Source organism: Choloepus didactylus, chromosome 19 (genome assembly GCF_015220235.1).
Source record: "Choloepus didactylus isolate mChoDid1 chromosome 19, mChoDid1.pri, whole genome shotgun sequence".
In the NCBI taxonomy this organism is placed as follows: domain Eukaryota; kingdom Metazoa; phylum Chordata; class Mammalia; order Pilosa; family Megalonychidae; genus Choloepus; species Choloepus didactylus.
This window is the reverse complement of record NC_051325.1, coordinates 32162329-32182417: the sequence shown is the minus strand read 5'-3', so window position 1 is coordinate 32182417 and position 20089 is coordinate 32162329. Positions and strand designations below refer to the sequence as shown.

The following is a 20089-nucleotide window of genomic DNA, read 5'->3' as shown; positions in this document are numbered from 1 at the left end:
TCGGTTACCAAGGAATGGAACTGCCTCAAGATGTGTGTGAGCTGAGGTTGTTTATTTGGTAGAAGAGATTTAGAAATGCTGAACTGAAAACTACAGAGATGGGACCACAAAGCCAATGACTGGCCTTTTCTGCCTCTGTACTTAGTTTTTCACTATAAATACTTTCTCATTAGGTTTAAGAAATACAAGCAAGCTGGGAGCCATTCCAATTCTTTTCGATTATCCAATGGCCGCACTGAGGATGTGGGTAAGGCAGCCTTAATGGCATGGGGAACCTGCATGGGGAAGTATATCAAGAAATTAGGGTTTTCTCCATCCTTTTAAAAGAATAGAACTATAAAAGGGTGGGGGATTTTTGAAGAGAACAGCCCCAGTTCTTGGAGGTCTGGTCCATAAGGTGGAACCCCCATTTTAGTCTCCAGGAATGGGGATTGGTCCCCATGGCACCTAACTGACCTTTTCCATTGTGCACTGCAGAGCCCCAGAGTGTGCCACTTCTGGCCAGGTCTCCAAGCACCAACAGAAAGTACCCACCCCTGCCCGTGGACAAGCTAGAGGAGGAGATTAACCGGAGAATGGCTGACGACAATAAGCTGTTCAGAGAGGAATTCAATGTGAGTTCTTTATTGAGCCTGGTGTATCAGCAGGGAGGAATGCAGACCTAAGGTCAGGCCTTTTGAGTCATGGGGTAGAAAACAGGTTTGTAGTGGATTAAAGATGAGAAATGTTTTACCATTCAAATGACTGCCTTTCTGTATGATCATGGCAGGAAATGAAAAAAGATTTGCCTCACCTCCCTCATCCACTCGTCCCTCCATCTGCCTACTCACTCACCCATCCATCCATCCATCCATTCATCATTGCATCTTTATTTCATTTGTTTAATCCATATTTTTTGAGCATCCAATATGTGCCAGGTAGTATTCTAAGTGCCAGGGATATGATGGGAAGCAAATATAGATCCATTGCCTCCTCTCAGAGAATTCACTGCCCAGTAGAGAAGCCCCACAACCAAGAACAGAAATAACTGTGTAAGTTTAAATAGCAATATAGGACCTGCAAGGCTGTAGGAGCCCATGTTTAAAGATGGCCTTTTAGAGTCTAGAGCAAGGGTCCAAGGGTATCTTAATTAGATGGTAATGGTAGATGGGCATGGAAGGTGAGGACCATGGCAGACTACAGAACATGGGCCTCATCTTGGGTGTTTAGAGTCATAATTTTTTATAACTCTCTTCAAAGAAATAGAACATGTTTGTGAATCACCAGTCAGTGATCTCAGGCCACCAGTTCTGATGCCAGGTCAGAAGAATTTCCTTGAGGAACTGATGTTTGAATTGAAACCTGATCAGTAGAAAAAGGAGGGGGTGGGGGAAGGGAGGGACATTCCATCACTGGGAATAGCTGGAGCAAAATGTTAGTATAGTGAAAATGAGCGAAGATAAAGCACATTCGGAAAATTGAAGAAGGGCTGTCTATGGTTGCGGGGAAGACACTCAAGGGAGAGTAGCAAAAGATAAGACTGGAAGAAGGGCAGATTGTCAAGCTTGTAGATTGTCATGAATACAGTATAAAGCCGTGGACCAATCATATTTGTGACTGGCTGAGACCAGTCCGGATTATTCCCGGGTCACGTAGAGGATAGGCAGACAACCCTACAGAATGGGGGCTCTTGTAGCAAGGAGGAAAGAAGGGATGGTTATTTGGTGTGCTGGTTATTTGGTGAGACTGATGTGGTCAGATTTGCATTTTGAGAAAAGCACGAGCCACAATGTGGAGAATAGATGGGAGGGAGGCAAGAGCTGAAGCAGAAGACCATTTACCAGGCAAAAGTTAATGAAATAGCTTGGACCCTTTTTATCTGGCTGTTGGAAAAATAGCACCATTTATTGGTCACTATTTCAGAACATTTACCACATTCCACAAGACAGCACCTCAGCTTCACCACCAGAGCTGGGTCTTTGATAGACTATTCTTATTGTTTTGTAATCTATAATACCAACTGCTTCTGTATGATGGGGTATGTGATCCCATTGCCATACCTCTTTTTCTGTGGAATGAATTCTTTGTTTAGAGGTAATGTTCCCTAAGATCCCATGATAAGGCATGAGAAGCAAATTCAGATAGATATTGTGGTAAGAGTCAATTGCTGTGTCTCCTCAGTGGAAGGGATCCATTACTATCACCCTGCCTGTAGGTAGCTGATCCTCTCGTTGACACATCAAGGTCACAGGCTTAGTACTTACCACTGGCTTTTGGAGCTCCCTGCAGTGACAAGACCAGGTAGGTCTTGGTGAGAGGAAATCTGAGTTGTTGACCCCATGACCTGTACCCCTGTTACCATGGCAGCTGTGTTCATGAGCTCATTGGATCAGCAGTAGGATGCTGAGGGAAAGGGCTGACCAAAATTTCCATGTTCTTAGCAGTAAGTGCCATCAGGTGAGCTCACATGGAGCATAATTATTTCCCATCTTACTTGTTGCAGTTATCCACTATACAGGATCAGTTTAGATCCTGATCTCCAGTGAGGTAGATAGTGTAGTACATTGCTTGAAGTTCTGTATAAAAGAAGTTTATCTTTTATTACCATTCAAAGCCATCACTTAAGTAGGTTACCCCACAGCAGTCTACTTCCAGCATCAACCAGCATGTCTCACAGAACCATTTGTATATTAAGTTGGACTTTTTTCTTCTTTGGTCAGCTGTCAATATCATCAGGAAATCAGAGGTGTTTATTGAGGGAGTGAGGTTGTGTGGCAGGCATTGTGTACTCATCACTTCCAGCTGATGGTGGAATCCTGTTGGTCATGTCCAAATTTATGATTTATTGGATCTCATAATACCTACTTTATGATGGGCAGTTGAAGTCACTTGGATACTGGGTATCCCATGGTTAGGCTTACAGTCTCCACCAGAGCACACTACTAAGCTAGGAGCATGGTCTTGTCCCCAAATCCCAGCTTGTTTCATTTTGATTCTCCTGCTCAGCTTCACCATACTCTACCCAAGCCAATTTCTCTATAGCTTAGATCAGCTGGTGCGCCCTCTCTATTCAGATCACCCAGTAAATGGGTCAGAGCAGGCCACCAGTATGTGGTATGTATTGTCTCCAAAATCCACAATGGTCCAGCAAGCATGGCTCCTTCTTCTTAGCAGGGGAAGGATGGTGGGACAAGGAGCAGCAACTTGTCCTTTATATTGGAGAAGATAATCATGACATGCCCCAGGCCTTTGGACTTCAGAAATTTGACTGAGGTGGCAGGCTACTTTATTTTTATTTATGTCTAGCACATGCATCTAAGGCACATAACTTCTTGCTCTTCAAGTCTTGTCAGCTTGATGCCATCAGCATAGTTGTCAGGTCAATGTCCTGTGAAACACAAAATCCCTATGGACCAGATCACAGCACGGAGAGGTCAGGATGATAGATCATGGAGGCTGTCCCTGCTGTGAGAAAGGGAAACTGCTTCGGATAATCTTGTGCCTCTTAAAGGAAAAAACATGCACTGCCCCCATTAATAATAATATGCCTGGTACCAGGACCTATGTTAATCTGTAGGAAGGATAGTACACCTGGAAAAGCAACTGCACACCTACCTCTCCACCTGATCCTGTTTACCGTAATCTACTAACATTCTTAAAGACCTATTTGCCTTTTGTGCTGGTCTATTCAGTGGCTCCCAAGGAGGGTAATAGAAAACCTCACAGTAGTGGGTGTTGGTTATTAAGCACTTGCTCCATGCCATTACTAAATTTAGAGGTGGTGTGTAGATTAGTTCATCATTATCCTGTAACTTTTAAGTCTTCTGTAGCACTTGGAATCTCTGTGATTACCTGGGACTTAGCCTTTTGATTATGAGAGGATACTGCACAGCAGGGTTTGCATTTCTTTCTACAATGGTAGACCTTACTCAGTAGGTTAGGGAGCCAGGGTTGGTATTCTGCCACTTGCTGTAGGTATCTATTCCAACCATACACTGAAAAATTAGGTAGTTCCTAATGTGAAGCTGGTTCAGGCCGGAATACCTTCTGTCACTTGACTTGGAAGGGCTCCTTTCTAACTAGCATATCATAGTGGCATCTTGGGTCCCCAGGAATTAGTTAGCTCAGAACAAGACCCCAGTAGATCCCAAAAGGTGTGTTTTCCTTTACCCAGTACACAGTTACCTTGATAGATGGCTGAAGATTCTTGGGGGAAGATGAATAGGAAGATTCATGGTATATAAGTGGTTATGTGCTGTGGTAGGGTTTTTCCTTACAAGTAGCTGGCCTTCCTCTCATTGAAGGGCTCTGGGTCTGTAAATTGACCCAGTCCTGGGAGTTAGCTGAGAGAGGCGCTTCCTCTAGCATGGCAGTTCTATCAGACCCCCTCAACTGACCTAGGCTGGTTGCCTCCCACTTCCATTATTGGGAGCTGCACAATGAATTATCCATAACAGGAACTCTCTGATCCTGATGACCATGGCCTCCAGGGCTCCTTCCAACCTCCTAGGATCAAGAATCCCATTTTGCTGCTAATCCCTTCCTTCAGCATCTCACTCTGGTGAGAACAGCCAGGAAAGCACTTCTGAAAAATTCCATTGCTTTCCTCACCGGTGTACAACTCTTCAAGAAGGCACATGTTGTGGATCCCATCAGGGACAGGTAATGATGTTCGGTAGGAAGGTTGTGGCTGTTAAACCCCATGTAACATTATCATCTCCTCTACTTTGTATTGAGAACTTTCTGGCTTTTCATTGTCACCTAGCTGAATCCAGCATTCAGTCCTGGTTTTCACTGGCCACCTAGGCCAGTGTTAGAGCTGTTGCCAGTTACCTGAGCTGTTACACTAATTGCAGAAGTTCAGTTGATCATGCCATAGCTGGAAATTTGTCCGTATCCAAAAATTATGCTCTTCCTTCCTTGGTCTAACAACCTTAAAATATATATATCATTAACTGTTCCTGTGATTTTTGATGATCCAAGTCAGTGAATTCCTGCAGTTTTTTCAGGTATTAGCTCTTTGCATTTCTATCTTGATTATGTATATTACCCTCCAGATTGTGTTATGCTTGCATGCTGATTATCCATGAGCAATGAGAACTGGAGTTTAGGGCATTTTTCTTAGTGAAAGCAAGCAGTAGAGAGCACAACAGAAAGGTTTGGAAGTTTACTTTCTCAGAGTCCCTTCAGCTTCATTTTGGTTATCTCACTTTAAGCCTTATCTTCCATATAAGCAACTAAGAAATGATGTGAATTCAATTGGATTTAAAATTCAGAAATGAGAATTCTGAAATCTTAACATTGGTTTAGCACAATACATGGCATAGTCATAGAAAGCCCCTGAGTTTTGTTCTGTATGATTGAAGATGAGCATTTGGTGTTGGAACTGGGCTTTTTCTTGTTTTTGTAGTCTAATATTGTCAGAAGTAATCATCCTCATTCCTTGCTATCACCATTTCTAGTCTCCTTTTATTTGGGACTCCCTTACTCCTTAACTACCAGCTAGTATACATCCTAGGTGGTCACAAGCAATAACTAGAGTAACTATTGCACAGCTGTGAACCACGAGCAGCCTGCTTTTTCCCATCCTTGAAATTGGTTGATAGTTCTTTCCCTCCTTCTGAACCCAGTGATTAGATTCATATCAGATTTCCCCCCAAGAGACTCTCAGCTACAACCCACTCTCAGATTCTAACTGCTAAGTCAATTAAGGTTCTTTGATAAAACAAGAAGACAACTCAACTAAATTAGCAAAAACCAAGCAAAACTATCAGTTGAGAAGACACTGGGGAAGCTGGCTGAATTGAAAGATGAGTTGGGCTGCCAAGCCTTGGGCAAACCAGGCCCTGCCCTGGTGGCTCTGAGGCCCCTCTAGGGAGCTTCTGTGTTGTGACTCTGCTTCTTTCCAAGTTTCAAAATCCTGGGAAAGAAATTCCAGCTGGTCCAAAGTGGGCCATGTATGACTGCTTGGCTAAGTCAGTCCTGGCCAGAGAAGAAGGGGAATAGCACATAGGGCAAACACATCAATTTGTGTCTACCATCATAGGATAATATATTTATAATAGTGGAACAGAGAAGGCCTTTCTAAGCAACACAAGATTCAGAAGCCAGAATAGAAGAGATTGAAAGATAATAAATACATTAAAATGCTAAACTGCGCTATGACAAACAATATCAGAAATAAGGGACCAACTGGGAAAAAGTATCTGCCACAGGTAAACAGATAATTATCCATAATATATAAAGAGCTAGAAACCTGTGAGAAAAAGATAAACAACCCATTAGAAACATATAGCAGTTGACAGAAAAAATACAAATAGTCCATAGTCACATGAAAAGAAGCTCAACTACTTCTAATAATCAGGGAAGTGCAGATTAAAATGATTTTGGACGTATCAGATTTGAAAATTTTTAACAATTGCTATGAAGCGTGCACAGAGGTATAGGGGAATACCAGTACTCTTATACACAAGGGTAAGAGTTAAATTGATATGACATTGAAAGGTGACTTGGCAGGATCTATCAAAATTTAAAGTCTTATCCTATTGACCCAGCTTCTAGGATTATTATTTATAATACAAAAGGAAATAAAATGAAAAGTATATATCTGTCAAATAGTGGAATAGCTAAATGATTTCTTACATCCATTATGAAACTCTGTAATTATTAAAATGAATTTATTGACATAGATCTTCAAGTCATATTGTTATGTTAGAAAACAAACTGCAGAGGAATATACATGGTACAATCCTATTTTTGTTTTTAAAAAATATCTTTGTATAGTTGTGTATGTGTTAATGCATTTTTTTTTTCATTTTGCATCTGAAGAATTCTCTGAACTGTTAACAGTAGTTATGCGCAAGCAGGGGTAGAAAATAAGAGGGACATAATATAAAATTTCTGCTTTCTGCTGAATTATTTTAATTTATTTTACAACACACGTATTCCTTTTGTAATATTTTTAAAAGCAGGTTTTTATATGGGAACTTGATCTGCTGTATCTTAGTATGCTTTAATGGATATATAGCATCTGGGGATGAAGGGGTTGATGTCCCTGGTTGAACTGTGCCAAGTCTTTATGTTCATGTCTTTTGAGAAGGAATATCACTAAATAGGAAGTTGTTAAGGAGAGAAACTGGACCATGGCAGTGAACAGCTGAAGGAACAGTAAGCATAGGAGCATAGGACATGACAGCTGTTTTCAGATATTTGACAGGCTAAAAGGAGATTGTGTATTTCTATGAATCTATGGTTGAAAGTTCCAGGCAATGGCTTTCATCTGAGTAACAAGCTGGAACGTTTTTATTTATCAGCATTTGTCTTAGGGGGGAAGTATTGAATTTGTTTAAAAGAAATGCTTTGAAAAGCCACTTTACTGAGATCCCTAAGGCATGCTCAATGTAAAAAAAAATAATACTAATAAAAATAAATTTGGTTACCTCCTGAGAGGAAGGGGATAGGAGAAAGAGAAAAAAGGAAAGAGGAAAAATAGAGCCAGTGAGATGGTGAAAATCTGTGCATTGTGAGATGTGATCCAACCCCTCAGGACCCCCATCTTTAGTAAACATAGCTAAATTCTTGGATTGCCAGGTAAAGAAGGTATGTGTGTATAAGCTGATGATAACACTAGGTATGGCATCTGGGTTGAATTGGGCACAGTAGCCTTTGCATGGATGATTTGTCTCTAAATAAATGAGTCAGTGTAAAAACCCCTGGAAATTAGTGAGAGCTGTGGTAAGGACTTTGGAATTCAAAAGACTAAAGGCCAGGGAATTGGGAGTTCAGACCTACTAAGAGGCAGAGAAGGCTCCAACTGATATCTGGGCTAAGTAGTCACTACAAAAGAAATTTGCATCTGGGTGTTGGGTCCTTCTAAACAGAACTGATCCAAGGTGAGATGAGTTGCCTTGGAAGGCAGTAAATTCCTTATCACTGCAGGGGGTTCAGTCACAGGTAACTATTAGGTGAGAGTATTTGAAGGGGATTCAAACTTACAGTTGTATCCTGGAGATCCCAGACAGCAGTGAGGAAGAAAAGAAATCAAAGGTATATGGTTTGGAAAGGAAGAAACAAATTTATATTATTTACAGAGGAGCATATTGTTATCCTCAGAGAAATCCAAAGACTTGTCAGATAAATAATTAGAATTAATAAGTTATTTTAGTAAGGTTGCTAGATACAAAAATAGTATAAAATATTAATGCATTTCTATACAAAGGCCACAAACAGAAAATCTAATGATTTTTAAAAGATGCCTTGTATGCTACAATAGCATTAAAAATATAAAGTATGTAGGAATAAATTTAACAATCATTAAGAAAAAAATTTTTAAGACATTAAAGGAAACAGCCTAAATTAATGGAGACATAGGATCAATGGATTAGAAAGCTCAATATTGTAAAGATGTCAGTTCTCCCCAAATTGATATATAGATTCAATGCAATTCCAATAAAAATCCCAACAGGTTTTTTGTGGAACTTGACAAGCTGATTCTAAAATTTATATGGAAGAGAAAAGATCCAAGAATAGCCAAGACATTCCTGAAGAAGAAGAACAAGGTGAGGAGATCTGCCTTACCGGATATGAAGAGTTATAACATTTTAGTGATTAAGATAGTTCCATATTGGCACTGGGATAGATGGATCAACCAGTGGAATAAAATAGAGAACCCAGAAGCAGAACCATATGTAAATGGAAACCTATTTATGACAAAAATTTGGTTGCAGTTTTGGTGGGGGAAAGAATGGCCTTTACAATAAATAGTGCTGGGGCAATTGGGTAACCCCATGGGAGTAAATGAAACTACACTCATATCTCATACCAAACACAAAATCAGTTCTGGTTGGTGTAAAGACTAAAGTTTAAAGGACAGAATGAAGGAGACTTAGAGATAATGTAAGGAAATATATTTATGATCTTACAATAGGGAAAGGATTTCTTAAGACTGAAAACACTGGTAAAGGGAAAGATTGATCAGTTTAACTAAATTAAGATGCAAAACTTAGATACCATAAAGAAAATGAAAATATCTTTACACTTGCTAAAGATATTTGTAACGCATATAACTGACAAATAGTGAATATCTAGACTATATGAAGAACTCCTATAGATTAATTAGGAAATAAATAAGCAATCCAATAGAATAATGGGAAAATTCTAAGTACTTGACCAAAAAGGAAATCCTGTTTATCAGTAAACTGTGCAAAGATGGTAAACCTCATTAATAATCAGAAATGTAAATTAAAACTACATTACTCTTTTTATCACATTCAAATATATAATTTAATGGTGTTAATTATGTTTACAATGTTATGCTACCATCACCACCATCTATTACCAAAACGTTTCCGTTATCTCAAATAGAAATTCTGCACATTTAAGCCTTAACTCCCTATTCCCTAGGTTGTATGTATGTTACTAGAATAGAAATTAAAAAAAAAAAAAAATCCAAATTGCTGCACAACACAGTGACCCCTATGTTAAACCATGGACAATGATATACAATTATAAAAATGTGCTTTCATCAGTTATAACAAATGTGCCACACCAATGCAAGGTGTTAATAATGTATAGGAATCCCTCTGTATTTTATGCATGATATTTCTGTAAATCCACAATGTCTCTAAAAAAGCCCACAAAAACCCCACGTTAATACATTTAAAGTCTGATAACAGCAAATGTTGGTGAAGATACAGAAAAAGTGGAATGTTTTTCATTGCTAGTGGGAGTATAAGTCAGTACAACTGCTTTGAAAAGCAATTTGGACTTATCTGGGAAGGTTAAAGATACTCATACCCGAAACTCTCACACATGTGCACAAGGAAGCACATATAAATGAGTGTTCAAAGCAGGACCATTAACTGTAAGCAACCCAATATTCATCAGTAGTAGAATGGATAAATAAATTGTGGTAAGGTCTCATAATGGAACACTGCAAAGTAAAGTGAACATACTTCAGGTACATGTAACCTGGATGAATCTCAAGAAAAAATAGGTGAACAAAACAAAAAGTCACCATTTGATTATTATTCCAGTTTTGTCAAGAAATAGTCTGAACAAAAACAGTACATTAAGGGTACAAAATACATGGTATACAAATAAAACAAGAGAATAGTAAACACAAAATTCCAATTTTTACCTGTTAGAAGGGAAGGTAGAGAATATGATCAGAAGAGGCCCAAAGAGAACTAATTTGGGTGGTGGTCACATACGTGATTTTTTTAAAATATATATTTTTTTATAAATATGAAAATTGAAAAACAAATTTCAGAAGAAAAAAAAATAAAGACTGGTATAAAAAAAATGAATGAATACCTAACCTTGCTTCTAGTTAAGATTTGAGCAAGGAATGAAATAGTCTTTGATGCCACCTAGTGTTTCTAGAATTCAACATCTTAATAGCTCTCTGGTTCTGCTGCTCCTTCCTGGCGCCATAGGCTAGCTTTTTCAGCGTAGAACCTAAAAGGAATAGGGTTCCTGTTGTTTTCAGCACTGCTGATCTTGGTTATTCAGTCTGAACCTTTACGTCTAGCACATGTTCTTTAGGGCAAGCTCTTTTCTCTTGTCAGCGTTGGCTCCTGTTTTTTCTGAACTTTCCCTTTAGAAGCCTCCCTTTTGCTCTGCCATGACTGGGGGATTTAGGGATCCTGATAGGACTGTGAGGTTATAGCCATTGTCATTCCTGACCCTTCTGTATTGAGGACTGTGTTCAGGAGTCTTTTTATCACTACCTCAGTTCTACATCATTTTAGACAAGGGATGAACAGGAAAAGTAGCACCTCTGGATTAGTCATGAGAGCTTAAAAAACTTGTAGCTCATCCTGCCCTGTACCACAGAGGAAACCTGTGGAAATCTAGCCTATGTGGAGGAAGAAAAGGCAAACTGTAGGTGAATTGGGCAGTTCCAGTCTTAATATTGTCTCTATTCCACGTGCAAGTGTCCAGCTCAGTAAACCTCTCTTAGTAAAATAACAGGCAGAACCTCCAGGGTTTTAACTCTAAAATGAAAATCTCTTGAGTAAGTGAGGACAGATGGACCATGCGACCCTGACTGTCTTTATCTTGGGGTCTTTCACTTTAATTTCTCCTACTACTGTCATGCTGGTTCCCAGGAAATATTTTTGCTCCCTTCTTAAAGTTCCTGTTTCCATTTGGACAAAATTGGCTCCCTTCGTCCTGGCATTTAGTTTATTATGTATTTGGGTGTTGTTGTTTTTTTTGCCACCATCATTTTACCATGCCTCCACTCCATGCATCTGTTTCTTGCCTCCCTCCAGTCCATTCTCCACATAGCAGCCAGCGTAATTCTTTAACATATAAATTGGATGCCACTTTAATATAAAATTTGCTTAAAATAAAATTCAGACCCCTTATTCAAGGACCTACATGGAAATTTATGTTTTCACCTTGCTAATCTCATCTCCACCCACCTCCTCCTGCCGTCTCTGCCAACCGTGCTTTCTACACCACAGCTTCACAGACCTTTTGTTGGTTTCTCACGCAAGCCAGGCCTTCTCCTGCCTCTGTGTCATCATAAATGGCTGTTCTCTGTGCCTGGAATGTTATTTTCCACACTCATCCTTCCTCATAAAGACCTACACTTAATCTAAATTTGGTCCCTTCTGATATTTCTCTAATAACATTCTGTTCTTTCATCTCATTTATCATGGTATATAACTTAATATTTTTATATCTTATTTTATAAATGTCTTTCTTTCACCCACAAGTTTGTATTGTCCCTGAAAGCAAGAACAATATATACACTTGATTCTCCACTGTTTACTCTGTACCTAGTCTGGTGCGTAATAAGTACATGATATATATATTAGTTGAAAAATGAATGAAAAATAATACGCAAACTATAATTTACTTAACTGTTCCCCTACTGCTGGATACTAAGGTTGTTTATAGTTTTGAATCATTCTAAATGATGATGAAGTGAATAATTTGAACATAGATATTTTTATTTCCTTAAGGTAGATTCTTAAAGGGTATGAATATTTTTAAGGCTCATAAAATATATTTCCAAATTATTTTATCAGACAGATTATCTAGATTGGAATTTAAAACTATTCCACTTTCTCTTTTCTTAGTTTTGATAATACAGAGCATATAGGAGGAAAACAGTTAAAATAATAAAGTTCAGCTTTCCACTTCCATAAAAATAATTTATTTAATTTCTTATCTAGGCCAAACATGAAATTATCCCATTTACTCCTTATGCGGCAGGTATTATTATTCCAATTTTACAGATGAGGAGACTTGGGCCCAGAGAATTTGAAGGAGTTGCTCAAGTTCACACAACCCGGACTGTCTCACCCCAAACCCTTTATGCTTACCCACATACCTCCTGGCACTACCTAATTTAATTTGCTTCAAAACTGCTACAGATTCAACATCACTTCACCCAAGTCCTCTGCTTCCTAACTGCTGCATGCATGTGAATGTCTTCCCCCCACCAATCCTTGCTTCCTTGCTACATGATGCTATAGGCTAGGGTGCCATGCCTAAGAGAGGGTCTAAACTCAGCTGACCATCCAGAACCCTTCTGTGTGGCCCACTCTGAGATGCATCTCATCTTTTCATGGTGATTAGTTTGGGGATAAATGGCCCATCCTTTCAGTTATGGCCCTATCCCCACTTACAGGAATGTCCATTGTGGCCCAGCATTGTAGCGGGACCCTAAACACAAAGGTATCTTGTACTTACAGTGACAGGAAGGGCATTCTGCTCTCTAGGGATTCTTGGTAGTAAACTCTAAAGAACTCGTCAAACTATTTAGGGGAGAAGTGTACTCCCTGTGTTTAAGCTGTGAGTATTCACCTGGACCCATGTTCTTCCTTGCAAGAAAAGGTAGAAATTGCTGTCTGGTCGGGGTCTGGTACAGCAGTTTGCAAGCTTGATGTTTATCCCCCTTAATAACTCCTCTAATTTCTCTTAACCTTTCAGGCTCTTCCTGCTTGTCCTATCCAGGCCACCTGTGAAGCTGCCTCTAAGGAGGAAAACAAGGAAAAAAATCGATATGTAAACATCTTGCCTTGTGAGTGTTTGTAGGGTTTCTTGGAATGTATCCTGAACTTACATCTCTAGGCAGAGTATCTGAAGATGGAAAGAATCTTGCCGTCACAGAAGGGTTGGTAACAAGAGTAGAGTTGAACCTTTAGGCTGAAAGAGAGTTTATGGCTCCTCAGTTGACCCCAGATGCTCACAGGGTTAGTTGGGGTGGTTGACCAAGGTTTGTTTGGGGGGCAGGCCTGAAGTTTCTAGGAGGCCAGGGAGAGCAGTTTCCTTAGGGCCAGAGAGGAAGGGGTTTGTTGTTGCTGTGGGGGCTTTTGTAATGCAACAACACAGAGTTCTCTTCATCACCATCCCCCACCCCGAGAGTTAGCCACTTCTAGTCAGTTGATCTGTAATCTATCAGACATTTTTCCATGTCTTTCTTCTGGGATGTGCATAATCAAAGAGGGTGCAAGAGGAAAATGTTGGCACCTGTCTTTATAATTATATTTGTTTTTTAAATTCATCCTTTAAAAATATTCTGGTTTTTTGGAGGGTACATAATATATTAGTAGATATGCATAATTTATCAGTAGAAGTACATGTATCAGAGGTGTCTGCTCAAATTTTTTATTGATGAGTCATGGGACCAAAAAAGATTAGAGACCACTACACAAGGCAATTACAGAAACTTATGTCTTCTTATGTGCGTATGTATGTGTGGGTATGTATATATATAGATTGCTTTTAAAAATAAAATTGGTATACAGTACACATTGCTCTGTGACTTTTTTCACTTAACAATATATTGGAAATCCATCTGTGAATAAACGAAAGTGTTCGCTTTCCTTTTTATCAACTGCTTCGTATTCTATATTGTGGATCTATCTTAACGAGCCACCTAATGATAGTTGAAGTGATTCTCAGTTTTTTCTGTTATAAATAGTGTTGCAGTGACATTTGTATATGTGTGTTTATCTGTACACATAGGCATAGATGTCTCAGCTGGCCTGGTTGCATTGGGAACAGTGCGAAATAAAACTGGATTGTATTGAAATATTAATTGTTGCTTTTTTTTGTAGATGACCACTCTAGAGTCCACCTGACACCAGTTGAAGGGGTTCCAGATTCGGATTACATCAATGCTTCCTTCATCAATGTAAGGAACTCGAGCTTTTCTCATTCCCTTTAATGACCATTGGCTACCATCTAACGGCTCCTTCCCAGCTATGGTTAGGAGGGACACTTGTCATTTTAAATTTTCCCTGAGGAAACTGATTTTTTTAAGTAACTGAAAAAAAAATTTTAATATGTCAAATAGTATAGAATGTGTTCTTCTGTTATCCTGTCATCTTTCTCAAAGAAATCTGAATTAAAGTTTGTATTTTTCTGTAAAAATTAATGAATCCTTTTTTGAGCTTATTCAAATAACTAAGAACAAAAGCAGGCCTTGCCCTCTATGGTAAAAATAACAGGCAACAGGGCAAGAATACTTGACACCAGATGAGTCTGGTTATTTGTGTGTCCTGTGAACCAGGGGCTGGGAGGAGGTTTTTAAGGGTGATTTAGAGAATGTAGAGATGATGTGAGAGGCTTTGGGGAAGGAGCCAGTAGAGAGTTCAAAAAGAATAAAGAGAGAGAGGGAGAGCGAGCTAGCTAGCTAGAACAAGCCTGACTACTGAAGCAGGATGCATGAGGAGAAGGAAGGAAATGGAATGAAGAATCTAGTGGAAAGATTAGTGTTGAACATAAGAAGGGGCGTATATTCCTTTGAGATTGATGGTAAAGTAGGGTATGGAATTAGAGGTGGCTTGTATGTGTGAGTATAGCAAGCTGAGGGAACGTGTACCTGTTGTCATCTGTTTTCTCTAGGAAGTAAAGTCATGGTTATGTGCTGTAAGAAAGGGATTGAGCTGTGACTTGAGAGAAGTGAAGTTTTAGAATAACTTCTGAGACCTATAAGAAAGGATACTGAAAAGGGAAAATAAAAGGCACGTCTACCTGCACTGAGGGCCTAGCTTAGATGCAAAATCATCAATATCTAGGAGCCTTGGTTGTGTAATTTTCTCCACCTGTACTGTGGGATTAGTGATGTGCAGAGAACATGTATTCAGACAAAGGAGGCTAGAGAATATCACTGTTACAAGTAATCAGCCAAGAGTTTCAGGTTCAGTCAAGAAAGGAAGTGATGTTAGGAATGAATTAATGTAGTAGGGGAAGGAGGTAGGATCAAAAAACTGGAAGTCTTGGAAAAGTGAAAGAGCAAGGCTTGGGATAAAAAAGGAAAAGATGGAAGAACAGGAAAATAGGCTATCAAATGGGCTTCAGAAAAGGAGCAGTCTGGGCATCCTCACTAGAATGTATTTGCTGTTGTGCCTGTATATATGTTTAACAATGATGGTCACATGTTGGTAATTGAAAGGAAAGGAACTCTGATTAGAGAAATGATTGGTGTGGGAGATACAGAAAATGCAGAAAGGATAGTAATCAACTAGGATTCCTGGGACATATCAAGGATTGTGATGAAGAGGTTGGGAGGAACAGGTTGACTTTAATATTATGCAGAAGAGTACAGAATATCAGTTAGGGTGCTTCCAGCTGCAAGTAAGAAAAAATACTCAACTCATTTGGTCTAGACAGGAACATTTGTTTATTTCATATGATATGAAGGCAAATGTAAGCCAGTTCTAGGGTTGGCTAATTCCATGTCTCATTGACATCATTAAGAACCCAGGTATTTCCATCATTGTTTGGGTGCAGCACAGAAAAGGGGGGTCATAGTTAATAAACAGCAGCATCTGCTACCAGAACCAGTTTTGACTCTCCCCCACTAAAGGTGAAGACACAGATTATTTGGATGTTAAAGCTAGCCAGCAGGTAACATGGGTCTACTCATGGTGGTGATGGGCAAGCAGGAGGAAACGAGGCTTCTCCCTTGGCTCTCCTGAGTTGCAGCTCAAAATAGGGCATTCCCCAATGTCTTGATGGCTGTGGAAGAGTTATTAATAGGTGGAATAAGAGTTTAGATACAGAGAGTTAAATTGAAGGTGCTTATGAACTCAGTGAAGGTAGAAAAGCAGAAAAAAAGCCTGTGCTTAACCATGAGTAGGAGACAGGGATTAAAGATTTAGGTTTATTGAACTTAGTCCTCATTGTTTGAGCACCTGCCGTTTGCTAAACACTGTGGATAGGGCCATAGGTTACCAAGATACGACATAGTCCCCGATATGACACACAAGTAGATTGTTTCCTGTCACTTGCTATGGGTTATAAAGGAAGTATTGCCAGGTTTTGTGCGGCTCAGAGAAAGAACATTCAGCCCGATTTAGTCATCCAAGAGAGTTCAGTATTGAAGGGTGAGTTAGAGTTATTCAGGAGAAGCAAGATGGGCAGAGACTTCAAAGCAAAAAGAAGCATCAGCAAAGTCACAGAGACGGGAAAGGTTCAAGATGGGGAGTGGTGGTGATAAGGCTTAGAAGATTGTTAGGGACTTGATCTGAGAAGGCTTTCAGTGTCAAGTGTGTCCATTGGAGTTATTAGCAGACAACAGAGTCCACTTCTTTGTATACTCTTTTATTACAGGAAGGGGTTTATTAAAAGATATTGGGTAATGTGTGTATATATAGGAACTCTGTACTTTTCTGTGCAATTTTTCTGTCAACTTAAAACTGCTCTAAAAAAAATAAAGTTTATTGAAAGGAAACGAACAAACAACAAAAAGATATTGGGTCGCTTACAAAGTCTGGGGGAGGGCCAGTGAGCCAAGGTCAAGTGCTTAAGCAGGAGCAGAGCAGCCATAGGTGTGCCCAGTCACCCCATGTGACTGTCATAGTGAAAACTCTGTGTAGGTGCTCCTGAAGAACCAGATGCTTCTACAGTCATGCTTGCTCAGATACCAGATCTTTCTAGCATAATCACCATCTCACATTGTTCACTTCTTCCTCGAGTCTTATGTGGGAGTATCTGATAGGAAAAAGTTAGATCATATGCAGAACTGAACTGCAAGGGAATCTAGGAAATTTAGCTTTTAGCTTCCCTGTCTCTATAGTGAGGAAGTGAAGCTAGAAGCGGGATGCTGAGTGAACCACCTTACAGTGTCAACCAATTTTCAGTACAGTTGTCAGTTTTTCAGAGGCCGCTTATTTGATGTGTGGCATCCCCAGGTTCCTTTGCTTCTTGTTTCTCACTGCCTGTAATGGAGAACCCTTGTCAAACTGGAAGGAGATCCATCATACCTGTAGGCTATAGCCAGAAAGTTAGTGCACCTGGGTAAAGCATCATCAAGAAAATAACTCTTTTTTCTTCCTAGTGTAGGTCTAGCTTCATCCCTGGAACCAACACATATGCTTCTACCTTAGAGGGTTCATATCCGTTAACTCTAAAACCTACGTTGTCAACTGATGATAAATTATCAGAAACATGGTCTGGCCTGGAGTTGATGTTTGAATATTATCCCAGTATTCATGAATAATTCACTTTGAAAAGACCACTTAGAATATGACTCCCGGGGAGGAATGTAGACCCGGCATCGTGGGACGGAGAACATCTTCTTGACCAAAAGGGGGATGTGAAAGGAAATGAAATAAGCTTCAGTGGCAGAGAGATTCCAAAACGAGCCGAGAGATCACTCTGGTGGGCACTCTTACGCACACTTTAGACAACCCTTTTTAGGTTCTAAAGAATTGGGGTAGCTGGTGGTGGATACCTGGAACTATCAAACTACAACCCAGAACCCATGAATCTCGAAGACAGTTGTATAAAAATGTAGCTTATGAGGGGTGACAATGGGATTGGGAAAGCCATAAGGACCACACTCCACTTTGTCTAGTTTATGGATGGATGTGTAGAAAAGTAGGGGAAGGAAACAAACAGACAAAGGTACCCAGTGTTCTTTTTTACTTCAATTGCTCTTTTTCACTCTAATTATTATTCTTGTTATTTTTGTGTGTGTGCTAATGAAGGTGTCAGGGATTGATTTAGGTGATGAATGTACAACTATGTAATGGTACTGTAAACAATCGAAAGTACGATTTGTTTTGTATGACTGCGTGGTATGTGAATATATCTCAATAAAATGATGATAAAAAAAGAAAGAAAAGAAAAGACCACTTAGACCATTTGAGTTTTATAGTCTTTGGCTCTTTCCAGCTTGGGAGTTTTTCGAACGGAAACCCTTGTCAATTGCTTAGTCCTTTTCATAAGGGAGGCTTTGCTAATTGGTTAGGTGTCAAGACTCCAAACTTTCATTTCTCTATATATTTATTTGTCACCTCCTTTTTCTTCCCCACAGGGCTACCAAGAAAAGAACAAATTCATTGCTGCACAAGGTAAAGCAGTGACAGCTCTTTACTCTTGGGCTCAACCATGACCCCATAATGGGTTTGGGTTTTTCTTTCAAATGCTAATAAATAGATTAAGCAGATGCTTTTCTGTAATTATTACGGCCTGAAAGAAATGTAATCTGCCTTCCAGGTTTACAACTAAAGGCTTCCATATTGATAATTTAGTATCCAGGGGTCGTTTAAAAGAAAACCTTTTGTATATTTGTATAAAAAAGACTGGAGAAGGCTGCATATACACATACATACACAAAACACAGTTTAATGAGGTACTCTGCTCTTGGGGTAGTTGGAATCCTTAGGTTCTAGCCAGGCTGCTCAGAGTTCAAATTTGGAGTCAGTCTCTAGAGAGGCTTGCCCACCACACAGGGTTTCTGGCTAGTTCTTCTTTTCCTTCAATTCATGGGCCTGAGTTCCACTAGTATTTGCAGATAAGTAGTCTAGGAACCCTCAGAGCAGGGACCCAGTGCCATGGTCCTGTACATGTACTGCAGAAATAGCCTGCTATTCTAACAAATATCCCCACCCTTGAGATCCTAGCAAAAATATCCTAATTTTTATAGCATTAAAAGGTAATTTAAAAAAAAAAAAAAAGTAATTAATATAATTCAGAATATGTTACCTTGGTAATTTTTCTTTTTAAAATTTAAAAACAGTAATTACATATATGATTTGTGATTGTTTACTGGTCTGTGATTTGAAATTTTTTCCCCTCTCCTAATTTAGTTGATGAAGATGTGTTTAGATACTGAATTCATTTAGATATTGAAGGATTTTGTTAAAGGCACAATTAATCATATTAGGTGTACTTTGAAGACAGACTTAAAAACATAAACAATTTAAAACAAAACAAACAAAAAGTAATTAATAAAATGAATCATTTTAACTGCACCATCAAGACCATTCTTAAATGAAGCTGGCATTTAAAAAAAAAGTAAAAGATAATTGATGTTTTTGTGTCCATAAAAGCCCATTCATTCAGTCATTCAACAAATATTTATTGACCACCTATTATGTGCTAGGCACATACCTAGGTAATGGAAATGTGTAGGGGAGTAAAATAGGATATGATCCCTGACATTTTGGAGTCATTAGATATTTACAGCAAATAAATATATTGACACAAATTTTGGTAAGTGGCTATGCTGTTCATTATAGTAGCTACTAATCACATGTGGCTATTTAAAATTAAATTTTTTATTATTTAAATAAAATTTAAAATTAAGTCCTCAGTCACACTAGCCACATTTCACATACAGCTATAGGTTATATTAGACAGTGTAGATATAAAACATTTTCATCATTGTAAAAAGTTCTATCGGGCAGTGCTGTGATAGAGAATAAAATAAGCAGGTCAGGGAAAGCCTCAGATCCTCCTTGCCCCAACAGGGCCTGGCCATTGCCCAGTGAGACTCCAGCTTTCTCTTCCTCTGTAACCATCAGTCAGTTTCAGGTCTCCCCTCCAAAGCCCTGCTCACATACCGCGTATTCAGTGAAGATTTTGGTACCATCAACCACATGCAGTTTCTTGCTCTCTTTATTTGCCCTAGGCCTTCTTGACAAAAAAATACTTGTTGAATTAAAATTTCTTATGACTTCCTGATTGTCCTTTTCTCAGAACCTCTTGAACTGCTCCAGAGTATTTCATTCATTATTTCCGTGGACTCTCTTTCATTATTTCCTGTCATTATTTTCTGATAATCAGTTCTCTTGATTTTCTCATTTCTCTGAATGTTCCTGCTTGGACTTTTATTTCTCCTTCTGTCCCTTAAATA

At 39.1% G+C, this 20089-nt stretch overlaps 1 protein-coding gene across 6 annotated transcripts in view; it reads left to right on the top strand.

Moving 5' to 3' along the window:
* PTPRA (protein tyrosine phosphatase receptor type A) overlaps window positions 1-20089 on the top strand; it is a 184851-nt gene that overhangs the window by 139238 nt on the left and 25524 nt on the right. For 5 of the 6 annotated variants that reach the window (XM_037811253.1, XM_037811254.1, XM_037811256.1 and 2 more), the window contains 5 exons: window positions 174-247; window positions 478-614; window positions 12928-13018; window positions 14058-14134; window positions 18266-18302. In XM_037811253.1, coding sequence (XP_037667181.1) covers window positions 174-247; window positions 478-614; window positions 12928-13018; window positions 14058-14134; window positions 18266-18302 — 416 coding nt within the window. Of the gene's footprint in view, window positions 1-173; window positions 248-477; window positions 615-8443; window positions 8538-12927; window positions 13019-14057; window positions 14135-18265; window positions 18303-20089 lie in introns of those variants that run through there. The other variant, XM_037811257.1, reaches the window with a different exon arrangement.